The 17,285-nt window shown below is 40.3% G+C and overlaps 1 protein-coding gene across 2 annotated transcripts in view; it reads right to left on the bottom strand.

Moving 5' to 3' along the window:
• Positions 1-16,865, bottom strand: part of elavl4 (ELAV like neuron-specific RNA binding protein 4) — a 73,127-nt gene extending 56,262 nt beyond the window's left edge. For both annotated transcript variants that reach the window (XM_061240581.1, XM_061240583.1), the window contains exon 1: positions 16,744-16,865. In XM_061240581.1, coding sequence (XP_061096565.1) covers positions 16,744-16,791 — 48 coding nt within the window. In that variant the 5' untranslated portion in view covers positions 16,792-16,865. The remainder of the gene's footprint in view (positions 1-16,743) is intronic.
• Positions 16,866-17,285: the final 420 nt, after the last annotated feature.

The following is a 17,285-nucleotide window of genomic DNA, read 5'->3' as shown; positions in this document are numbered from 1 at the left end:
GCTTTTGTCATAAGAGAGATGCAATGACCAATGAAGTCATGAAATATGAATCACATGCACCTTGACATCCAGACAGCACAGACAAATTCAATAACCTGACATATCGCCTATGGTCTAATAGACATAATTTAGCTGACAATGGGGAATCCCCACAGCTAAAAATAAATAAAAAATATGTGAAGATCAGGCAATTGTATAAAATGTATTTATCATTTCTTCCACATAGCCCCACATGCTTTTCTACAGCTATGCCTTTACTGTAAGAACTTTTTACATAAAACGTTGATCAAAAAAGTACATTATTTCTCAACATTGAATTCATATTTTAGAATGAAAATAGTATTTATATATTTGGCAGGGGAACAGCTATATTTCAGAAAAAAGAAAAGAAAAAAAAATCCTTGTCTGGGCTTGTCTAATTGCCCCAGGTCACAATATCTGTATACATTTTTGCTTGCTGAAATTTCTGCTACATCAGTTGATACATCAGCTGGTTTATTTTTTATTTGTTGTTTTCCACCACACACTGTCAAGACCAGGAGAAATCTAGTTTCTGAGATTTTCTTTCAGCAGTTTTTTCTTTTTCAATTACAGGGTGATTCTCATTGCTCGCAGAAACTTGAGTTAGTCCATTAACCTCTGTGTGAGTTCAACAAACTCCAGTTTAACAAGCGCTTATGGAAAATATTATAGCACTCTTCACAGCCTCCAGCCCTGAAGCACTGTTAACCCAAACCCCAAAATATTCTCTGCAGCACCATGTTCTGAAGCATGCATTGAACAGGCATGGAAATGAAAACAAAAAATCCAAATATGTATTTGGCCGTGGACAAAAATGTAACTATTCTGAGCAGCTCTGAAGCACTCTATTCTTCACACTTTACCTCTGCTCCCTCCACCTTATGGAGTACTAAAGCCTATCAAAACAATGTGCTTGAAATATGAATGAGTACTGAAACTACTGCCAAAACCCTGCTACCCTCAATTAAAAACAAACAAAGCTCTGGTGCTTTTTCAAACCCGGAAACACATCTGCTGGGTGACTTTTAATTAAGGAAAGAATGAAATCGCTAATCCTCTTTCTTTTTTTCCTTTTACTACCAGAAACAAAGCACAGAAATCCTTCTTGCACTGAGGGTTAATACTTGGGCCAGCGACTCACGCCTTGTTTCACCTGCTATTCAAGGAGAAAATAGAAGCAGACAGGTAGGACTATTGTGCAATCGCAATTCCAATTCACCACTAGTTTTAATATCCCTTTTCTACTCGAGAGAACACATTTAGTCAGTCAATAGGTAAATATGAATGGAAGACATGCCGTGTGCAATCAGAAGAAGAATATTCCCATTTATTCCAGGTTTACAGAAATTACAGTTCCGTCTGGGCGCATGTTTTATGATCAATCATTTGAATACTTCACGGATAATAATAACATGCAATATAATACAAATTCTGTTTTGATACTAGGGGATATATCCATTGAAATCAAAATGTAAAGATGTTCAAGATTGAATCTGAAAGTAATGCTACCGTATCATGTGCTTTGTCTGTCATACACAGCGCTAAAATAGCCCCACCCTTGCGCCCTGGAACAGGGAAAAAGAGATTGTTTGTGAAAGCAAAGCATCACATCAGTGTTACTCTGCTTCCTCCAATTTAAAGAATTGTGAAATATTTCTGCTACAGCTCCTATATATGGTAGGCTGCCAGTTTGAGTGATATGCTGTATGAATAAAGCCCCCACTGCAAGCAAGGATTCCTTGCAGTGACTGGACACAACATGTTTAAATAGGCTGTGAGTAATTAACAGTAAGTGATTAACTTACTGTTAACTGTTAATTAACATTCATTAATTCCAACCAGTTATAAAACACATGCTATTGCTATTATTTTTTTGCCAGGTAGGTAGTTGGTGGATTTATGTAAGCTGGGGTTATGGCAAATCTAATTAGCGGCTGGTGCTAAAATATATCTAAAAAAAAAATTTTTTTCCAGGCAATAACAACTGACACAGTGAGTTTCTGAGATTATAACAACTTGCTTAAATTGCTGAATAAATATTCACCAAACGTGGGGGTATACTGCAATAACCACTAGTGTGAATGGCTTTTTGGACTGGATCTCTTTCTCCAAAATACCAGTCCAGAAATATGACTGATCAAAGTAATCACAAAGACTAAAACAAAATAATGCATTCTTTTTTCTCATATATTGATTAATTCCATTGCATTTCTGTTTATACATGAAAAGTCCTGCCAGACCTTGTGTATTATTATATTTGCATGTGTGTGTGTGTGTGTGTGGGGGGGGGGTGTCTACTGGTGTCTCAGTAGACACCACCAGTGAAGGAGCTCTTCCTCCTGGGTCACCAGTGAAGGAGCACTTCCTCCTGTCACCAGTGAAGGAGCTCTTCCACCTGTCACCAGTGGAGGAGCTCTTCCTCCTGGGTCACCAGGAATGCTGAGCATGTTATTTATATTCAGCTCCATGGGGATTTGCTGCTCTGCAAACATGCTCAATCACTTCTTTTTGAGAGCAGAGGTATATGCCTCTCTAGTTCCCCCTGTTTGAGTGCAGATATATATGCCCCTCTAGTTCCCCCTGTTTGAGTGCAGAGATATATGCCCCTCTAGTTCCCCTTGTTTGAGCGCAGAGGTATATGCCCTGCTGAAAATCCCAGGAGATCAGCAGTTTCTGAGATACTCAAACCACCCCGTCTGTCACCAACAATCATTCCATGGTCAAAGTCATTTAGATAACATTTTCCCCCATTCTTATGTGAACATTAACTGAAGCTCCTGATCCGTATCTACATGATTGTATGCATTGCACTGCTGCCACACAATTGGCTGATTAGATGGAATGGCTGGTTGGTGTACATGGAATGTTCACACATCTTTTAACATTACTCTGCATTTGTAGATCACCATTATCTACTTGGTAACCGAAATGAACGTAACTTAACGTTATCATCATCTTGCCACTAGTAGCCTACCAAAGTAAAACAAAATGAGTGATTTTAAAGTGTTCTTTGACCTTCTCAGGGATTTGGAAAGGAGTAGGAACAAAAAGAATCCAGCAAAGGCAACATCCTTGGATCGAAATACCAGCAAGACCACCAAACCCCGGTGAAGCGAATGATGACTCATAATGACACTATGAGTTATTTAAATATCTGCACATTATCTGGCAGTGTCCAGAAAAATGTCTACAACAAAGACAAATGACTTGTGTGTCAGTGTTGTCTGGTGTAACGCAAACTAGCGAGCTAGCTAGCTAACATTAATGCAGTGGGGATACATTATTGCAATAGGGTTGCTTAGTTAACGTTAGTGCAGTGGGCACACATTATTGCGAGTAACGTTAGCTAACATTAGTGCTAATGAGTGGGGATACATTATTGCTAGCTAACCCGTTGATTGGCAACCAGTAAACTACTGTTCAGCTGAATAATACATTTACTTAATTCTGAAAGAAAGATGTGGTAACCATTGTATAAAAGCATTATTGAACTTGAACATATTCACCCAGCAATACCTTAGCAACCACCTAGCAACAGCTTAGCAACCACCTACCAACCAACTAGTTCCACCCTAGCCACACCTTAGCCACTACCTAGCAACACCTTAAAAACACCCTAGCAACCACTTAGCAACCACCTACCAAAGACCTAGCACGCCATAATATTAGCAGTAGTAGCCACCGATTCCACTGATTTCCTACAATCACACTCCACATTTTCCTTAGGAAATTCACATCTCTAGTTATTATTACATTTTTTTACTTTTTTTGTCATTTAGCAGACGCTTAATCCAAAGCGATTTACAAGTGCATAGGTTCTTCAACAGGTTAAAAGCATCACATCCATAAATACCAAAACACACATGAACAACTGTCCTAACCAAAAAGCAATAGTCATCGTAAGTGCGGTGCACAAGAGGGGTAGCGGAAAACGGGGGGGTAAATAGGAAGGGAGGACTGATTTTGTAATAATATAGGGTGAACAAGAGGGATTTTGGAAGGGGGGGGAATAGTCTCAAAAGGTGTGTTTTATTATTATAATAATAATAATAATAATAATAATAATAATAATAATAATAATAATTATAATTATTATTATTATTAATAATACTAATAATAATAGTAATAATAGTTGTAATAGAAGTCGCATTAAGAATGTCATATTAGTTTATCCTAATTTGAAACTATTACTGTATTTTTGATATAGTACAATTGTTTTATATAGTCCTAATATGTCAATATCAGTTCAGCTGTTTGGCACTGCACCACTGATATGTCAAATTGTTTGAGTGCTGCTGAAAAAAGATATCTTGATCTAGTTAGAAAATGTGAACTGCATTGCATGTTTACTTTAAATGTATTTTATAATATAATTTATGTATAATAGCCTCTATTATACAACAATAATTGATCATTTTAGCTCAGGCTAGCCTTTTGTATGAAGTATTAAACGTGTAGGAAGCATTGTATAGAGCTTCACAGCTTTCAAAAGGAATTTTATGCTCCAGTTGCAAATGTATGCTCAAAAGTCACTGCAAGGTCAATGATTTTAAGAAAAAGGCCCGTTAATCTTTCAAGTGGCTTTTTAAAGTTACATGTAACTGCTTCTGTTTGATGCTTCTGGTGAGGTTGGCCAGTGGTGCTGTTTGTTGCCTGCGAATATGAACATATGTTAAATGCTCTCTTCCAGATTGTTCTACCACACAGGCACTCTGCCCCATGCCGACACACCCTTTGTTCCTGAAGTAGCTCTGGATCCCACGCATCACCTGGCTTCAGTTAAAACACTCTTCCAGAATGGTTCTCACATCCACTTAAATTTAACCATTTTTAGTCTGGAGTCTAATCTGGGGCCACAGGACTACATAATCAAGCCTATTGGGAATGATGCAGTTGTTTTTAAATGATTCAGCTGCAAGAGGATAGTTCATTGAAATGACAAGCTCAAAGCAAGCAAAGCATCTGACAGACAGTCAACAAGCCGGCGACAGACATGGACTAATTCTGATTAGCACCTAAGGCTCAGCCTCTCCTTGGATCCATTCAGCTCTGTTCTGAGAATGATATAAAAAAAAAAACAAGGGACCTCTCCCTCTCTTCGCCTCTGTACACACACTGTGACATTTGTTATGATGAACACTAACCGGATTGGAAGTGTCATCTGCCACCTGCTTTCCTGGCCCGTTCAGTCCTGAGCCAGCGGAGGCACCGGCACTTCCACAACAATCTGTTCCCCGCTCACTTCCCTCCACACTTAACCCCCGAATTACAGCCTGCCAGCGCAGACGTACAGTATGTCCTCCCTTTCCAAACAAGTAAACAGAGGCAAACGGGAACCAATGAATTACAGTGTGTGAGAACACAACATTAAAAGTCATATAAGTATTGACGATCAAGGCCTTTAATATCAGTGTGTTGTTCTCATCTGCAGAGTTGAATGTTGATTCAGGGCCTGTTCTTTGAAACAGACCTTTGGTATGCTCCTTGGAAGCCTCATTCTTTTCAAAGGGTCGGGTGTGAAAGCACCTGAAGGGACAATCTAGGTTGGCCATTATCACTTCCCTGGCATATGGCCATTGTCCTCAAGAATGTAATCAATAAAATGGTGTCAAAGGGAAGCCATTACTCTGTGCTGCCACATGTCAGACAATCATTTCAGTACAAGTGCTAGAAGTTTCTTCAGCTAGTCTTGTTTGAGCAATCAACCAAGTCCCAACCAAGTCCTTTGTCTCAAATTAATATTAGACATAGAGATTGTCATCAAACTGAATGACATGAAAACACATGACATGAAACTACATAGGGTTCACAGGGTGAATGCATAGCTACATTTACATTTCATTTCTAAATTTTTTTGCAGAATATTTGTTGGAAGCCTCTTCCAAAGTATAAATATCAAAGAAAGGAAGTTTCGTGTAGGCCCCAACAGAGCAAGACATTTGGATCATTTGTGTGCAGAGGAGGTCATGATGAGTGATATGTTGTGTAAAACACGGGCCTTGTGTCATATTATGATGCCCATTGTCTTTTGCAGGTGCCATCATGGCAGTGTTGTGGTATGCTGAGTGGGAGGCCGCTCCACGCTCCTGGGCTGACCGCTGCGGCCCATCTGGCCGAGGGTTTAGTCTGGGGTTACTGTGGCTCCCCTCCGAGCTGGGAGTTCACACACACTCCCAGACTGGACTGGGAGAGGAGGGAGGGTTTATTCCGGAGCTGGCCCCAGACTGGACTGGGAGAGGAGGGAGGGTTTATTCTGGAGCTGGCCCCAGACTGGACTGGGAGAGGAGGGAGGGTTTATTCCGGAGCTGGTACAGTGCAACACGGAATCTGGGTGCCGACAGGAAGGGGAGGAGTCAGAGGGAGAAAGAGGCCTTGTCCATGGTGCTATTTCGCAGAAGGAGAAAGCCGAATGCCCTGAAAACACAGCGTAGCTCTTCAACCCTCTGAATATTCCAATAAAGGGTAAAATAGCGATGTATTATTTCCTTATTGAACAAATGTCTCAGATGTAGTCTACTTACTTTGCTCTTGAGACTTGTTGACCATGGTGCAATAGCTCACATCTTCCTCTCATTCTCTATGTCCTCCAGATTTGGCTCAGGGTTGTAACTACAGCTGGTGCTGCCAGCCCCCTGTGTTATCTGCCCTAACTTTGTTCCTTCCAATCCAGGAAGCCATGCCAATCACACCCCTCCCTAGCCATGCACACACACACACACACACACACACACACATCACAAAAATCTCTCTGTGAGTGAGGAAGGGAAAGGGGGAGAGGGGGAGAGACAGAAGCCTTAATGCCTCAAGGAATAATTACCATACATAAATGCATTTTTCCCCTGCTTTAAATTGGGTTATTTCAGAAACTTGCCATTGATGTCCCAGGCAGGCTCCATGGCAGACCATTTAAACCTGAATACTGCTGTTAGAATGGATGAATTATTTATGGCTCAGAAAACTAGTGGGGATGGTGCTTTCCCAGGGTTGTGAAAAGAAGCGTTGCGCCTCCAAGAAGCAACATTGCACTGCCCGGATTTCTCTGAGTAATGTACACATGTCACGGATAAATGATTAATTCACGACAACATGAAATATTACAAATAAAGACGTGAAATGCCTAAAATAAATTAAAAAACAGTAGAATTACAAACCATCTCTATATATTCTGCCATTCCATTCCAAAAAAATCTTTCCTTTATGACAATTTTATGACTCCCTACTAACCCCAACAAATGTGATTTGGGACTGATGCCCATATTGATTGGAGATGAGATTCTTCCAAAACCACACCCTTTATAATGTCTGTCGATCTGATATTTCATTCCTGTTCTAAAGGTCAGTATTGAATGATATGTCACACCATTTTATCAGACGAGGTGTTCAGTAATTGAAAACAATCTAGAAACTAGATGGAGTAGCTTTAACTATCCAATGTCACATTGTCTGCTATATAACCACCAGAGCAAACTAAAATAACAAATTAGCCTCTTTGAAAAATACAGGATATTTCTTTTGTTTTTGGATTATATTCATTCTCAAAATGCACTTTGTCCTTGTGGTTATTACGAAATACTGCAAAACAACAACAACAACAACAACAACAAAAAACAGATTAGACAAGCACTAATGCAGTCAGTGTAGATAATGTTTTCTCATGCTACCATTGTTATTCCTGGTCCAGATCATGTTTGTCTTGCAGCATGTGCAGTGTGTGAACGTGTGTGTGTGTGTGTGTGTGTGTGTGTGTTGGGGAGGTATAAATTAGAACAGTATAAGCTGCAGCTCCTTGCCCTGTACCCTTTCTCAGTTCCACTCTAATTAACAAAAACATTCATTATGGCTCTTACACAAACAAGTCTAAACCTTGCTGTTAGGCATTCATAAAATCAGCACAGCAGTTTTTTCCAAATGTTTCTATTTTTGTCTTTTTTGAAAATTAGTCAGCTAACAACCATAAAACAATTTAAATGAATATTAAACAATAACAAAATTGCTTTAGCATAGCATACTATACAATAGCTTCTTAAGACAAACTACAGTAAGGTTGTACAACTAAAATATAGAAAAAACAATTCTAAAAGATTGATTAAATCTATGAAATATAGCTGTTGGACACCGTATGTGCACACACACAAGAATTACAGTCTGCAAAGGCATTGATGCCAAAATAAAGACATAAACGCATTTCATGCAGTCTTGCATCACAGTATCCTTCTTCAATAAAGTTTCTGTGGCAAAGAATATAAATGGCCATTCCATTGTGCCGTCAGTTTTATTTATGAAACGATCACTGAGAGTATCACAGAAGATGAGTACCACAGCACCCCCCGCTCCCCTTCCAGTCTCACCTTCTACATGAAATGAGGGGCTTTTTCACCAAGAACTGTGCTACTTGTCATTGCTGCGCTCCTTGTTGCTTTGTTGTGCAAGGGATATTATCCCCTATTACTGTATTTGCAGGTCTGCATTCTAATAGCCACCCTGCTAACCCTTTTTTGTGCTGCGAGTCCAGCTGTTCCCATTACAACCCACTGTAAACGGTCTTTCCGTGAACCATCCGCACAAACGCACACAGACAAGCAGAAGGCTCCTTCGCATGTTCTAAGGGCCACTCAAAAAAGGTCAGCAAGAAGTATACCAAAGCGCACTGCCAAGTATGAAAGCAGGCTGTAGACATGCACCACAACAGAGAAAGCTGTTGTGCTCCTGCTTTTCAGAACATTGGCGGGGATGCGATCGCTCCTAAATCCTCTCTGCCAGTGGATTATTTTAAAAAAGCCAAAGAGGGAGTCCCTGGAGGGAGTGCTGTAAAGTGTGTCTGCAGAGAGGGCCACCTGCCCTCCCTGGGCACAGAGTGTCCTGGCCAGCCCACCCTCTTCTGGCTTTGGGAGGCTCTTTGCCTGGCTGGAGACACCTGCTCCTCTCAGTGGCGAAGGCCCCCAGCGGGCCTTTGGCTCAGCTGTTCACACGGCCTCCTGCAGCATCAGACCTTTCTCGCTGCGCGGCTGCCAGCCTGCCCTCCCAGCCGCCCGATGAAGATACCCATCAATGAAACGCTACAACAAAGAGAAATGGCGAAATGGGAAAACTAGCTGGGCCTACAGTACCTGCCGCCATTTGGGACCTGGCCAATTACAGTGTTTTATGTCAGTCTATATCGACAAGGGCAGCTGTTGCCGTGCCAATTGTGTACGACACACACGGTTAGCAGTTGTGGTAAATGACACAAGGAGGTGCTCTGTTGTTATCCCTTGATGATTTCACTGCCAAACCCAAAAAATAACAAGTGTTTTATATTTGTAATGTATTTCCATGACTTTTTTACAAAAACAAAAAGACTGCCAGTGAGGTGAGACAGTTTTACTCGTTTAAACATCTCAAGATTTACCAATGGGCAATTTCACATGTCGGGCGATAAATAACTTAAGCTAATACTTTCTTCCAAAGGGAGAAAAAAATGTTAAGCCTCAAAAAAAAGGACTAAACCACTTTGTAAGACTTTTTTATTTTATTTATTTATTTACTTTGTAAGAGTGTTTTTATTTGATTCCCCGACTTCCTGCAGCCATGTAACAGAGCATCATGGTAAGTTGTGTACCAAGGAAATCTAAAATTTAGTGGGTGGGGATTTCCATGTTTGATTTAATTGTTCCTTTGTAGAAGAAATTTGGTTATGGTTCTTTTGTTGCCAACTCCAATCAGGCCAAAGAAGGGTTCCTGACCTTGCCTGGTCTAACAAACACACATTGATCCAGATCCCAGCACTCCATTATTCTGTGTAATGGAAAATGGAGGGAATAAATAGCCGTCCAGCTGACATTATTGTCTGGTGTGATGTCTCAGGTAATGTCACTGACATGACATTGGTGCGGAGACAATGTAACACGTCAGGCCATTATTTATTTCTCTGCATGTTGTGGACAAAGCGTATTGAACTTTACAGACAACCTGACAGTTATTGCTTTCCAATAGGTAAAGTAAGCATTATCTGGTTTCATTTCCCCAGGCCAAGAGACTCTCACCACAGAGCAACATCACAACAGAAACAGTGAGGAACTTTAAACAAAACAGAAAATAAATGTGCCACTCAGCACCATACTGCTATAGTACAAACTGAAGCCCTCACTATATAGCATTGCATTGGGTTTTCACAGCAAATATAGCCTGCTATATAGTAGATGTTCTCTAGTGTATTTGCAAGTTTGTCAAGGAATATGTATCTTCGAACGGAAAAAGCACAGAAATGTGTATATGTCTCTCTCAATTGAACCGTTAAAGCTCTAAATTATGAATAACTTATTTATAACTTGATCATTTATTTTTTTGGGAGCAGTTAAAATTCTGATGAAATGTTTGTTGAACTGGGAAGAAAGCACAAACTGAACATTGCATGTAAGGTTTTTTGCATTAATCTAAATTTATAAGTGGATTCAATTCCTGAAGTCTAAGATCTGTCCACGCGGTTTTGCATTGCAATGTGATTATTTTGCTAGATATTGTGATTGTGATTGCGATATGACTTGTGATATAACACACATTAGGACGATTCCCTTGTGATGTTCAGTCATTCAGTTGTTCAGTCATCCTACTTATAGTTATATCATAGAAATGGTTATATATACATATAGCCTATACTATTCTGTAATATAAATAGAAAAAATATTTCCAGAATTGTTTTATTGAACTGATTGGACTATTTAATCAACTCTTTAGAACTTAAGAATGCAGCTGTTTCAACAGCTGTAATTATCTGGAATATGCATAACTCACAAAACAATTACATCTCAAATAAATCAAAAGCTTATTTGTTACAGAAGTATCAGGAATGAATATAATAAAAACAACTTCAATAATACTTAAGCATGTTTTCCACATAATTATCTGGAAAGAACATTTTTAAAAATAAGAGAGAAGTCATTCAATCTAAAAAACAATTGTACTGCTGAGGACAGGATAATGTGAATCATGTTGCCAAAAGATTTAAATATTTTGGCTTCGGGGTTCGGTTTCATCAGCTTTGTTCAAACATAGCCTAATTATAATGTAAGTGCCTACTAAATTCAGTAACAAGTTGTTTTCAGGGATCTATCGTTTACATTCATATGCTCTTCTTCAACAGCAGCCTTCGACTCGTCGTGTCTCCTTACCCCTCTGTCAGTGTGGGTAAACACCCACCCAAATTAAAACTTTTCCAGTTTTCCTGCTTTGCTAGTGTCTGATAAAGTTTAGGTAAAAAAAATCTGGTGCCATATATTGTGTCTGGCCACTCTAGCAGTGCATTTAACAGTGCTCGGAAAAAAGCGCTGTGTAGCTCAGATATTTCACCCGCTCAATGCAGCTCGATTTGGTGAGAAAACTGCGGACTGTGTGCTATCTGCTTCCATGCTTCTGATTGGCCCACATCTGCAATGAACGCTTGGCCAGACCCAGGCTCCTGCACATCTCTCCAATGAGCACGCGTCCCCAGCTCTTCCATTCTGCTTTAATAAGTTTAAAAAGGTCAAAACCGTGACCTTCTGCAGTTGTGAAATCACACATATTTAAATGGCAATTTCAATATGAATTTGATACATTTTTAAGCCCTACCATCTGGCAACAGCAAATTGCATTCATAAGAGGAAGTGTGTGAAGCCTAACCTCTGAATGGCTGATGATTCACATTGTGGATTCAGGGTAAGAGGAACAAAAGAGAAGCGATTGGGGGTATCTGTCCTCACGGATGATTTTAATAGAGTAGGGCCTCTTGTCTATGCTCCTCTTTATGTTTTTTTTTTTGCTTGTGCAGACACATTTTATTGCAGTTGGAGATATGCTTTCACAGCTGTGTGGGATGACCGCTGATTGACCTGCGGGATAAATAACGCGTTCGTATGCAGTTTCCCCAAAACTGGAGAAATTCTCCCAAGGAGCATTGCCCAGATCGAGCAAAGTTTCAGAACCTCTGCTAACAGGGCTGGGCTGGGTCCGCTTTGTGTGCAGATCAGCGAGAGGCACCAGTGATAGTGTTTCAAATTTCTCTGATATCAGAGTGTTTGTGTTTTTCGAAGGGCTATTTTAATATCAGTGCTCAATAAATTGCCATCATTTGTGGGTGCAAAATGTTTGATATTAATTCGGTTAAAATGCGCTATTTCTTCATTGTTAAAACAATCATATTTCTCCATATTTGAGGACTCTTTGCCAGAAAGGTGAACGCAAATTTACCTCAGTGACAACGCAGATTATTTTGACAAGGTAAAAAAATTCTGCTTTCTTGTCATATATAGTCACAATTTGGATATTGTGTTCTGGTATCACAGATGTCATTTTCTTTCCTTGCTTGCTGTATTTCCTCTGTGGTATAAATGAAAGACTCTCAGCCTGCCTTTGTGCCGAGGACTCTGCTGCACCTGTTTGCAGAGCTTCGAGGCAGGGGTTGTGGAGCACAAATGAACTAATTTCCTGGGGTACATTAACCAGAGAAACACTGCAATCAAGAATGGAGGAAACGATGGAAGCGGCAGATGGAAAGAGCTAATCATTGTTGTGAAATAGAGATGACCCTTGCAATCTCTGGAACGACAATAGGCGCTTGCCAGTCGCTAGACTATTCCCTCTCGTCTCCCTGTGGCTTTGCTTGTTGCTGTGACGCTTCAAATTGTGTTTTCAGGAAACTTTAACCCTTTTGTAATGACTGGGGAGAAAGTCACCAAACAAAACAACATGAAAACAACAGCTGTACGAAAGGAGACAATTATGTAATCGGAATTAATTCCCCCTCCCCCAAAAAACATTATCTAGGTTTGAAGTTTTTAATTGCACACAGCATAGTGTATATAAAAACTGTTATTCATAATTTGTTGTTCAAATATCCTCGGTATTTCAGCTGTTAGATTGTTAGATTGTTAGCTGTTAAACTGAGCATGTTGATTGTGGACTTTCACTGAGCATTGATACAGAGCTTATTTGTTTTAAATGTATTTCTGCTGTGAGAAGTTATTTTCAAAATAACGAATGGAAGACAATAGAAGATAACATACAAAAGAGCAACCTTGGATTTATTGGGCATCTTTGTTGGGAGAGACAGAAGAAGACAAAAATTGCATCGAAGCACAAATACCTTTAGACTTGAAAGTACATTTTACTGATTCAAGAGAACAATTCCCTTAAAAATAAATAGATTTACTTGATTCTTTTACTTTTCCTACAGCATTCTGACACAATGTAGATGCATCCTCATAGTTACACAGATTCAGAAATATATACATATTAGATATAAATATAGTTATAGAATACCTGTGCTGAAATAACTCTGTATTTGTATGCTCTATACACACTGCCACAGTGTGAAAAATATTTTTTGTGTTGTTTAGATGCATGAGTGCACCATAAGTGCACCAAGTCAGGAACAGCTCCTCAACCAACCCGTTTTTACTGTTCAAAATGGAGTGCCTCCCATATGCCCAAGAAAAATAAAATGTGCTGTGTGCTTACCGGGACAGGTTTATACTCTCCTCACACATTGCTAATATATGCAAATTATCTAGCATTGGTTAATGTTGTGCCATTAATCATCGTGGCGAAGGGCCATTTCTACCTGGTTAATCGCAATCGATGACACTCGTATATTCCAGGTTGTGTACAACGTATGTGCTCTATTCAACATGAAATTTCAAGCAGTCACCTCTTAGTCATTAATATCACCCCAATCTGAATTTTTTTTTTTCACAGCCCCTATGCTGCTGGTACATGTTTAACAAAACAAAATGCTAACTGTCAACGATGACAACGAATGGTCATCGGTAGCCTGGAGTCTCACAAATTTGAATGTGGCCAGTCTTACAGAACAAACTCCCACCTCCAATATAATTATTCTTGCTGTCTCATGACACATGAACCCCAGTTCATTCCTATTAACATTCTTATTATCAGGCCCTCTCTCAATGCTAATATGCGCTGTAATCAAACAGAACTGAAAAAGACAGCCCTTTTATTATCAAATAATCAAACTGTAATGTTTTAAAACTTCTCATCTGTCCCCCCTAGATCGCATCACCATGAATTAAAAAAGGGTTCCTAAAAGCTGCACTGTACGTAAATACAAATGTGTCCTACATAAAATCATAAAAATGCTCGATCCGTATGCTTAGAGATAGGTGTATACCTGTTCTTCTATACTGTTAAATATGCCTGGCACGGGTTCTGTTGATTCAAAATAATGTAATTTGCCAATTATTTCATAACATACGCACATTATGCATCATATGTGAAATCATGCTTTATTTCTCTCAGTTTGTCAATCCTGCACATATGAATTTCATACGTTATTATAAGATTATGCAAAGTGAAGCTGATGAAAAGTGGCAACAATAATATAACAATCTAGTTCCGCTTGATTCACTCCCTCAATTCTCGCTATTTACAAGCTCAGTTTCAGAAAAAGGCAAATATTTTGATACTCGTACAGCTGTTACAAGGTATTACAAAGCTGGCTACCAATTTAGGGTCTTAGGCTTGTATATTCAGTAGAAAAGAACAATATATAGTGGACATTTTGTCCAGAAAACTTCTCTTAGCATCGTGCAATATTATTTTATAAATTGCACATGCAATGTTCAACTGTATAAAAGAACTTGGACTTATTAAGAACAAGAAATAACAAACAGATACAGATATATACAGTAGTGTGTACATCCACAGAAAGAGAACACTGTTTTGAATATTTTGTCTCCAAGGAGAGGACAATGCTGCTGTTATTGGCTATTAGGCAGAGTTCTGGCAAAGGCTGTTCATTTGCCCAGATAAATCCACCTGCTGCAGTCACATATGCATGGGATGAGCAGCCGTTTCACCGCTGTCAGCCTTACATTGATTTTTAAAAAATCAGAAAGCTCCAAGCTTGGAAGCTGAAGCAGTTTGAACGCACGCCGAATGAGAAGCCATCACAGATTAGACACCCACGGTTTCATGTCAATTTAATGCACCAAGTAAAGGATTTTCTCTCTACTGTTTTCAGTGAGGGATCCCCATCCCGCGTTCTCCTTACGCTCTACAATACCGTTGGCTCGTAGATTCATGAGGATAAAAAAAACAAAAAACATTTAAATTAATTATTTCAGGAAGCTTCCCCCATAAACACCAACATGTAAACACAGCATCACCGCCTCCACTTATCCATCGGCTCCTATCACGGACCTCCTATCCTGCGAATCCCACAGCCAGGAAGAGTGGAACAACCTACCCCAGCCAGTGCAAACTGAGCGAATTATCTGAACAGAAAGGCAAAATAAATGACATGGAAATGGTTGTTTTCACTTTGTTTTCACCAGCTACCATTACAAAGAAGCTTGCGAAATATATAGACTATATTTCCACTATTCCTTTTTCACATTATTTTCAGCCTCCAAATGTGTCAACCATTTAACACAGTCTGATTTACAGCAGTCAATCAATACCAGAGAGCATTTTGTCTTAGTCATATAACCGCCACCCCGTCACCACTGTCATGAATTTGACAGATATCAATTAAGGAGACATGAGAAAATGACACCACATTTTGTGGACCATAAACACGACAATAAACGCAATAGGTCGCCTAATATTTAAAAAGTAGTTCACAGTGTGTTGCGTACCCTTGTGTATTTTAAAGTTGGCAAAGTTATGAGATGGTGCCTGACAAACTGAAAATGAAAATAGTTGCTGCATACCCAAGGTCACACCACACCCACCCCCAACACACCCCACCCCCCGTATACAGTATGCATGCATACGCACTGTACGCACAGGGAGGTTGAAAAGAAACTCATTGGACACAAACTCGACAATTCCCTGCCACTTCCCATTCCCAACCGACTGGATTGGATGACAAAGTGCATAGCCACAGTACGTGAAATCTGACATACACAAACATAATAAAATCAGCCATTAATTTCCCAGAGTTACAGGATCCAAACTTCAGCACCTCTTCTCTAATTGTACGTCTGAAACTGACATGTCTCCACCTCTCCTCTTACCAAAAGCGCCCTGGCTCCAGGCTGGGCGGCAGGGAGATTCCTGGGGAAAAGCTGCGATCGCATCTCAGGGATGGAGCCTTCAGCAGGGGCTAGTCCCGAATGCTGGGGGTTCCTCACCATCATGTCGAGATGCAGCTCGCAGGCGCCTCACTCACACACAGACACGGACACAGAGACGGGGAGAGACGGAGCGGTGAAGGACAGAGGGAGAGAGAGAGAGAGCGAGTGGGATGGAGAGAAGGAGAAAGAGAGAGGGGAGGTAGAGACACATATATACACAAACACTGCACTGTGCGCACGCAGGCAGGCAGGCAGGCACACACACTCACGCATACGCACACGCACGCATGCCCGCACACATACACACACTTAGAGCCCCAGATGGGCGATTCTTGAAGCGAGCTAAGCGTTAATAGTCACCTTGCATTGAATAAATGAGGGGGAAATAAAACAGTTGTGTCACAAAAAAACAGCCAGTCGCCTTGCGTCTCTAATTTATTACGGTGAGCAAGGCTGACTGGAAAGAAAAGTAATCCCCTTTCAACCACAGCATCACGCTCAGCTGAAATATTCAGCCAAATATTCAGCCTTTTCAAACATCAACTCCCCCCCCATCCCTCCATCTTCTGCCCTTCCAAAAAACATGCAAACACATACACAAGACAGGATGAACAGCTGCACATACACTGAAAGTAGTGAACTGGAAAAAAATCAAATCCAATTTCTTTACCTCATTGCTCAACAAAGCAGCGTTGAGTGTTCGGCTGATTTCGAACATCTTGTAGTCAATGCTTCTCTTGTCCCTCGCTTTTTTCTTAGGGTTCCCCTTCTATAGATCTCTCCCTCTCTCTCTAATGGAAATGGGAGACAGTCCCAGCAAAAAGGGAAAAAAATAATAAATGAAAAAACAAAAAAAAATCCTCTATTATTGTTTGTTTTAGATTTCTGTCGCCCTTTTTTTCTCTTTTTGGTGCACCTCTGTTAGATGTGGCGCTTGTGCCCAGGGTCTCGGCACACGACTGAAGAGTCAATATTTTTTTTATCTCCCCAGAGTCAGCACATTAAAACAAGCAGTCGGGCTGGCGGGCTCGCTCCCTTATCTGTCCCCCGCACACACGCTCACACAATGCGCTCCGATCCTCACACTGCTCTCTGGCAGATTAGCTTGTCCCAAAACATAGCTCTTAGTTTAAACTCTCTCTCCCTCCCTCTCCCTCTCTCTCCCTTGCTCTCATTCCTTCTCTCTCTCTCCCTCTCTCTCTCTCTCTCTCT

This window comes from Conger conger, chromosome 4 (assembly GCF_963514075.1).
Source record: "Conger conger chromosome 4, fConCon1.1, whole genome shotgun sequence".
Taxonomy (NCBI): domain Eukaryota; kingdom Metazoa; phylum Chordata; class Actinopteri; order Anguilliformes; family Congridae; genus Conger; species Conger conger.
This window is presented reverse-complemented; position numbering and strand designations above follow the sequence as displayed.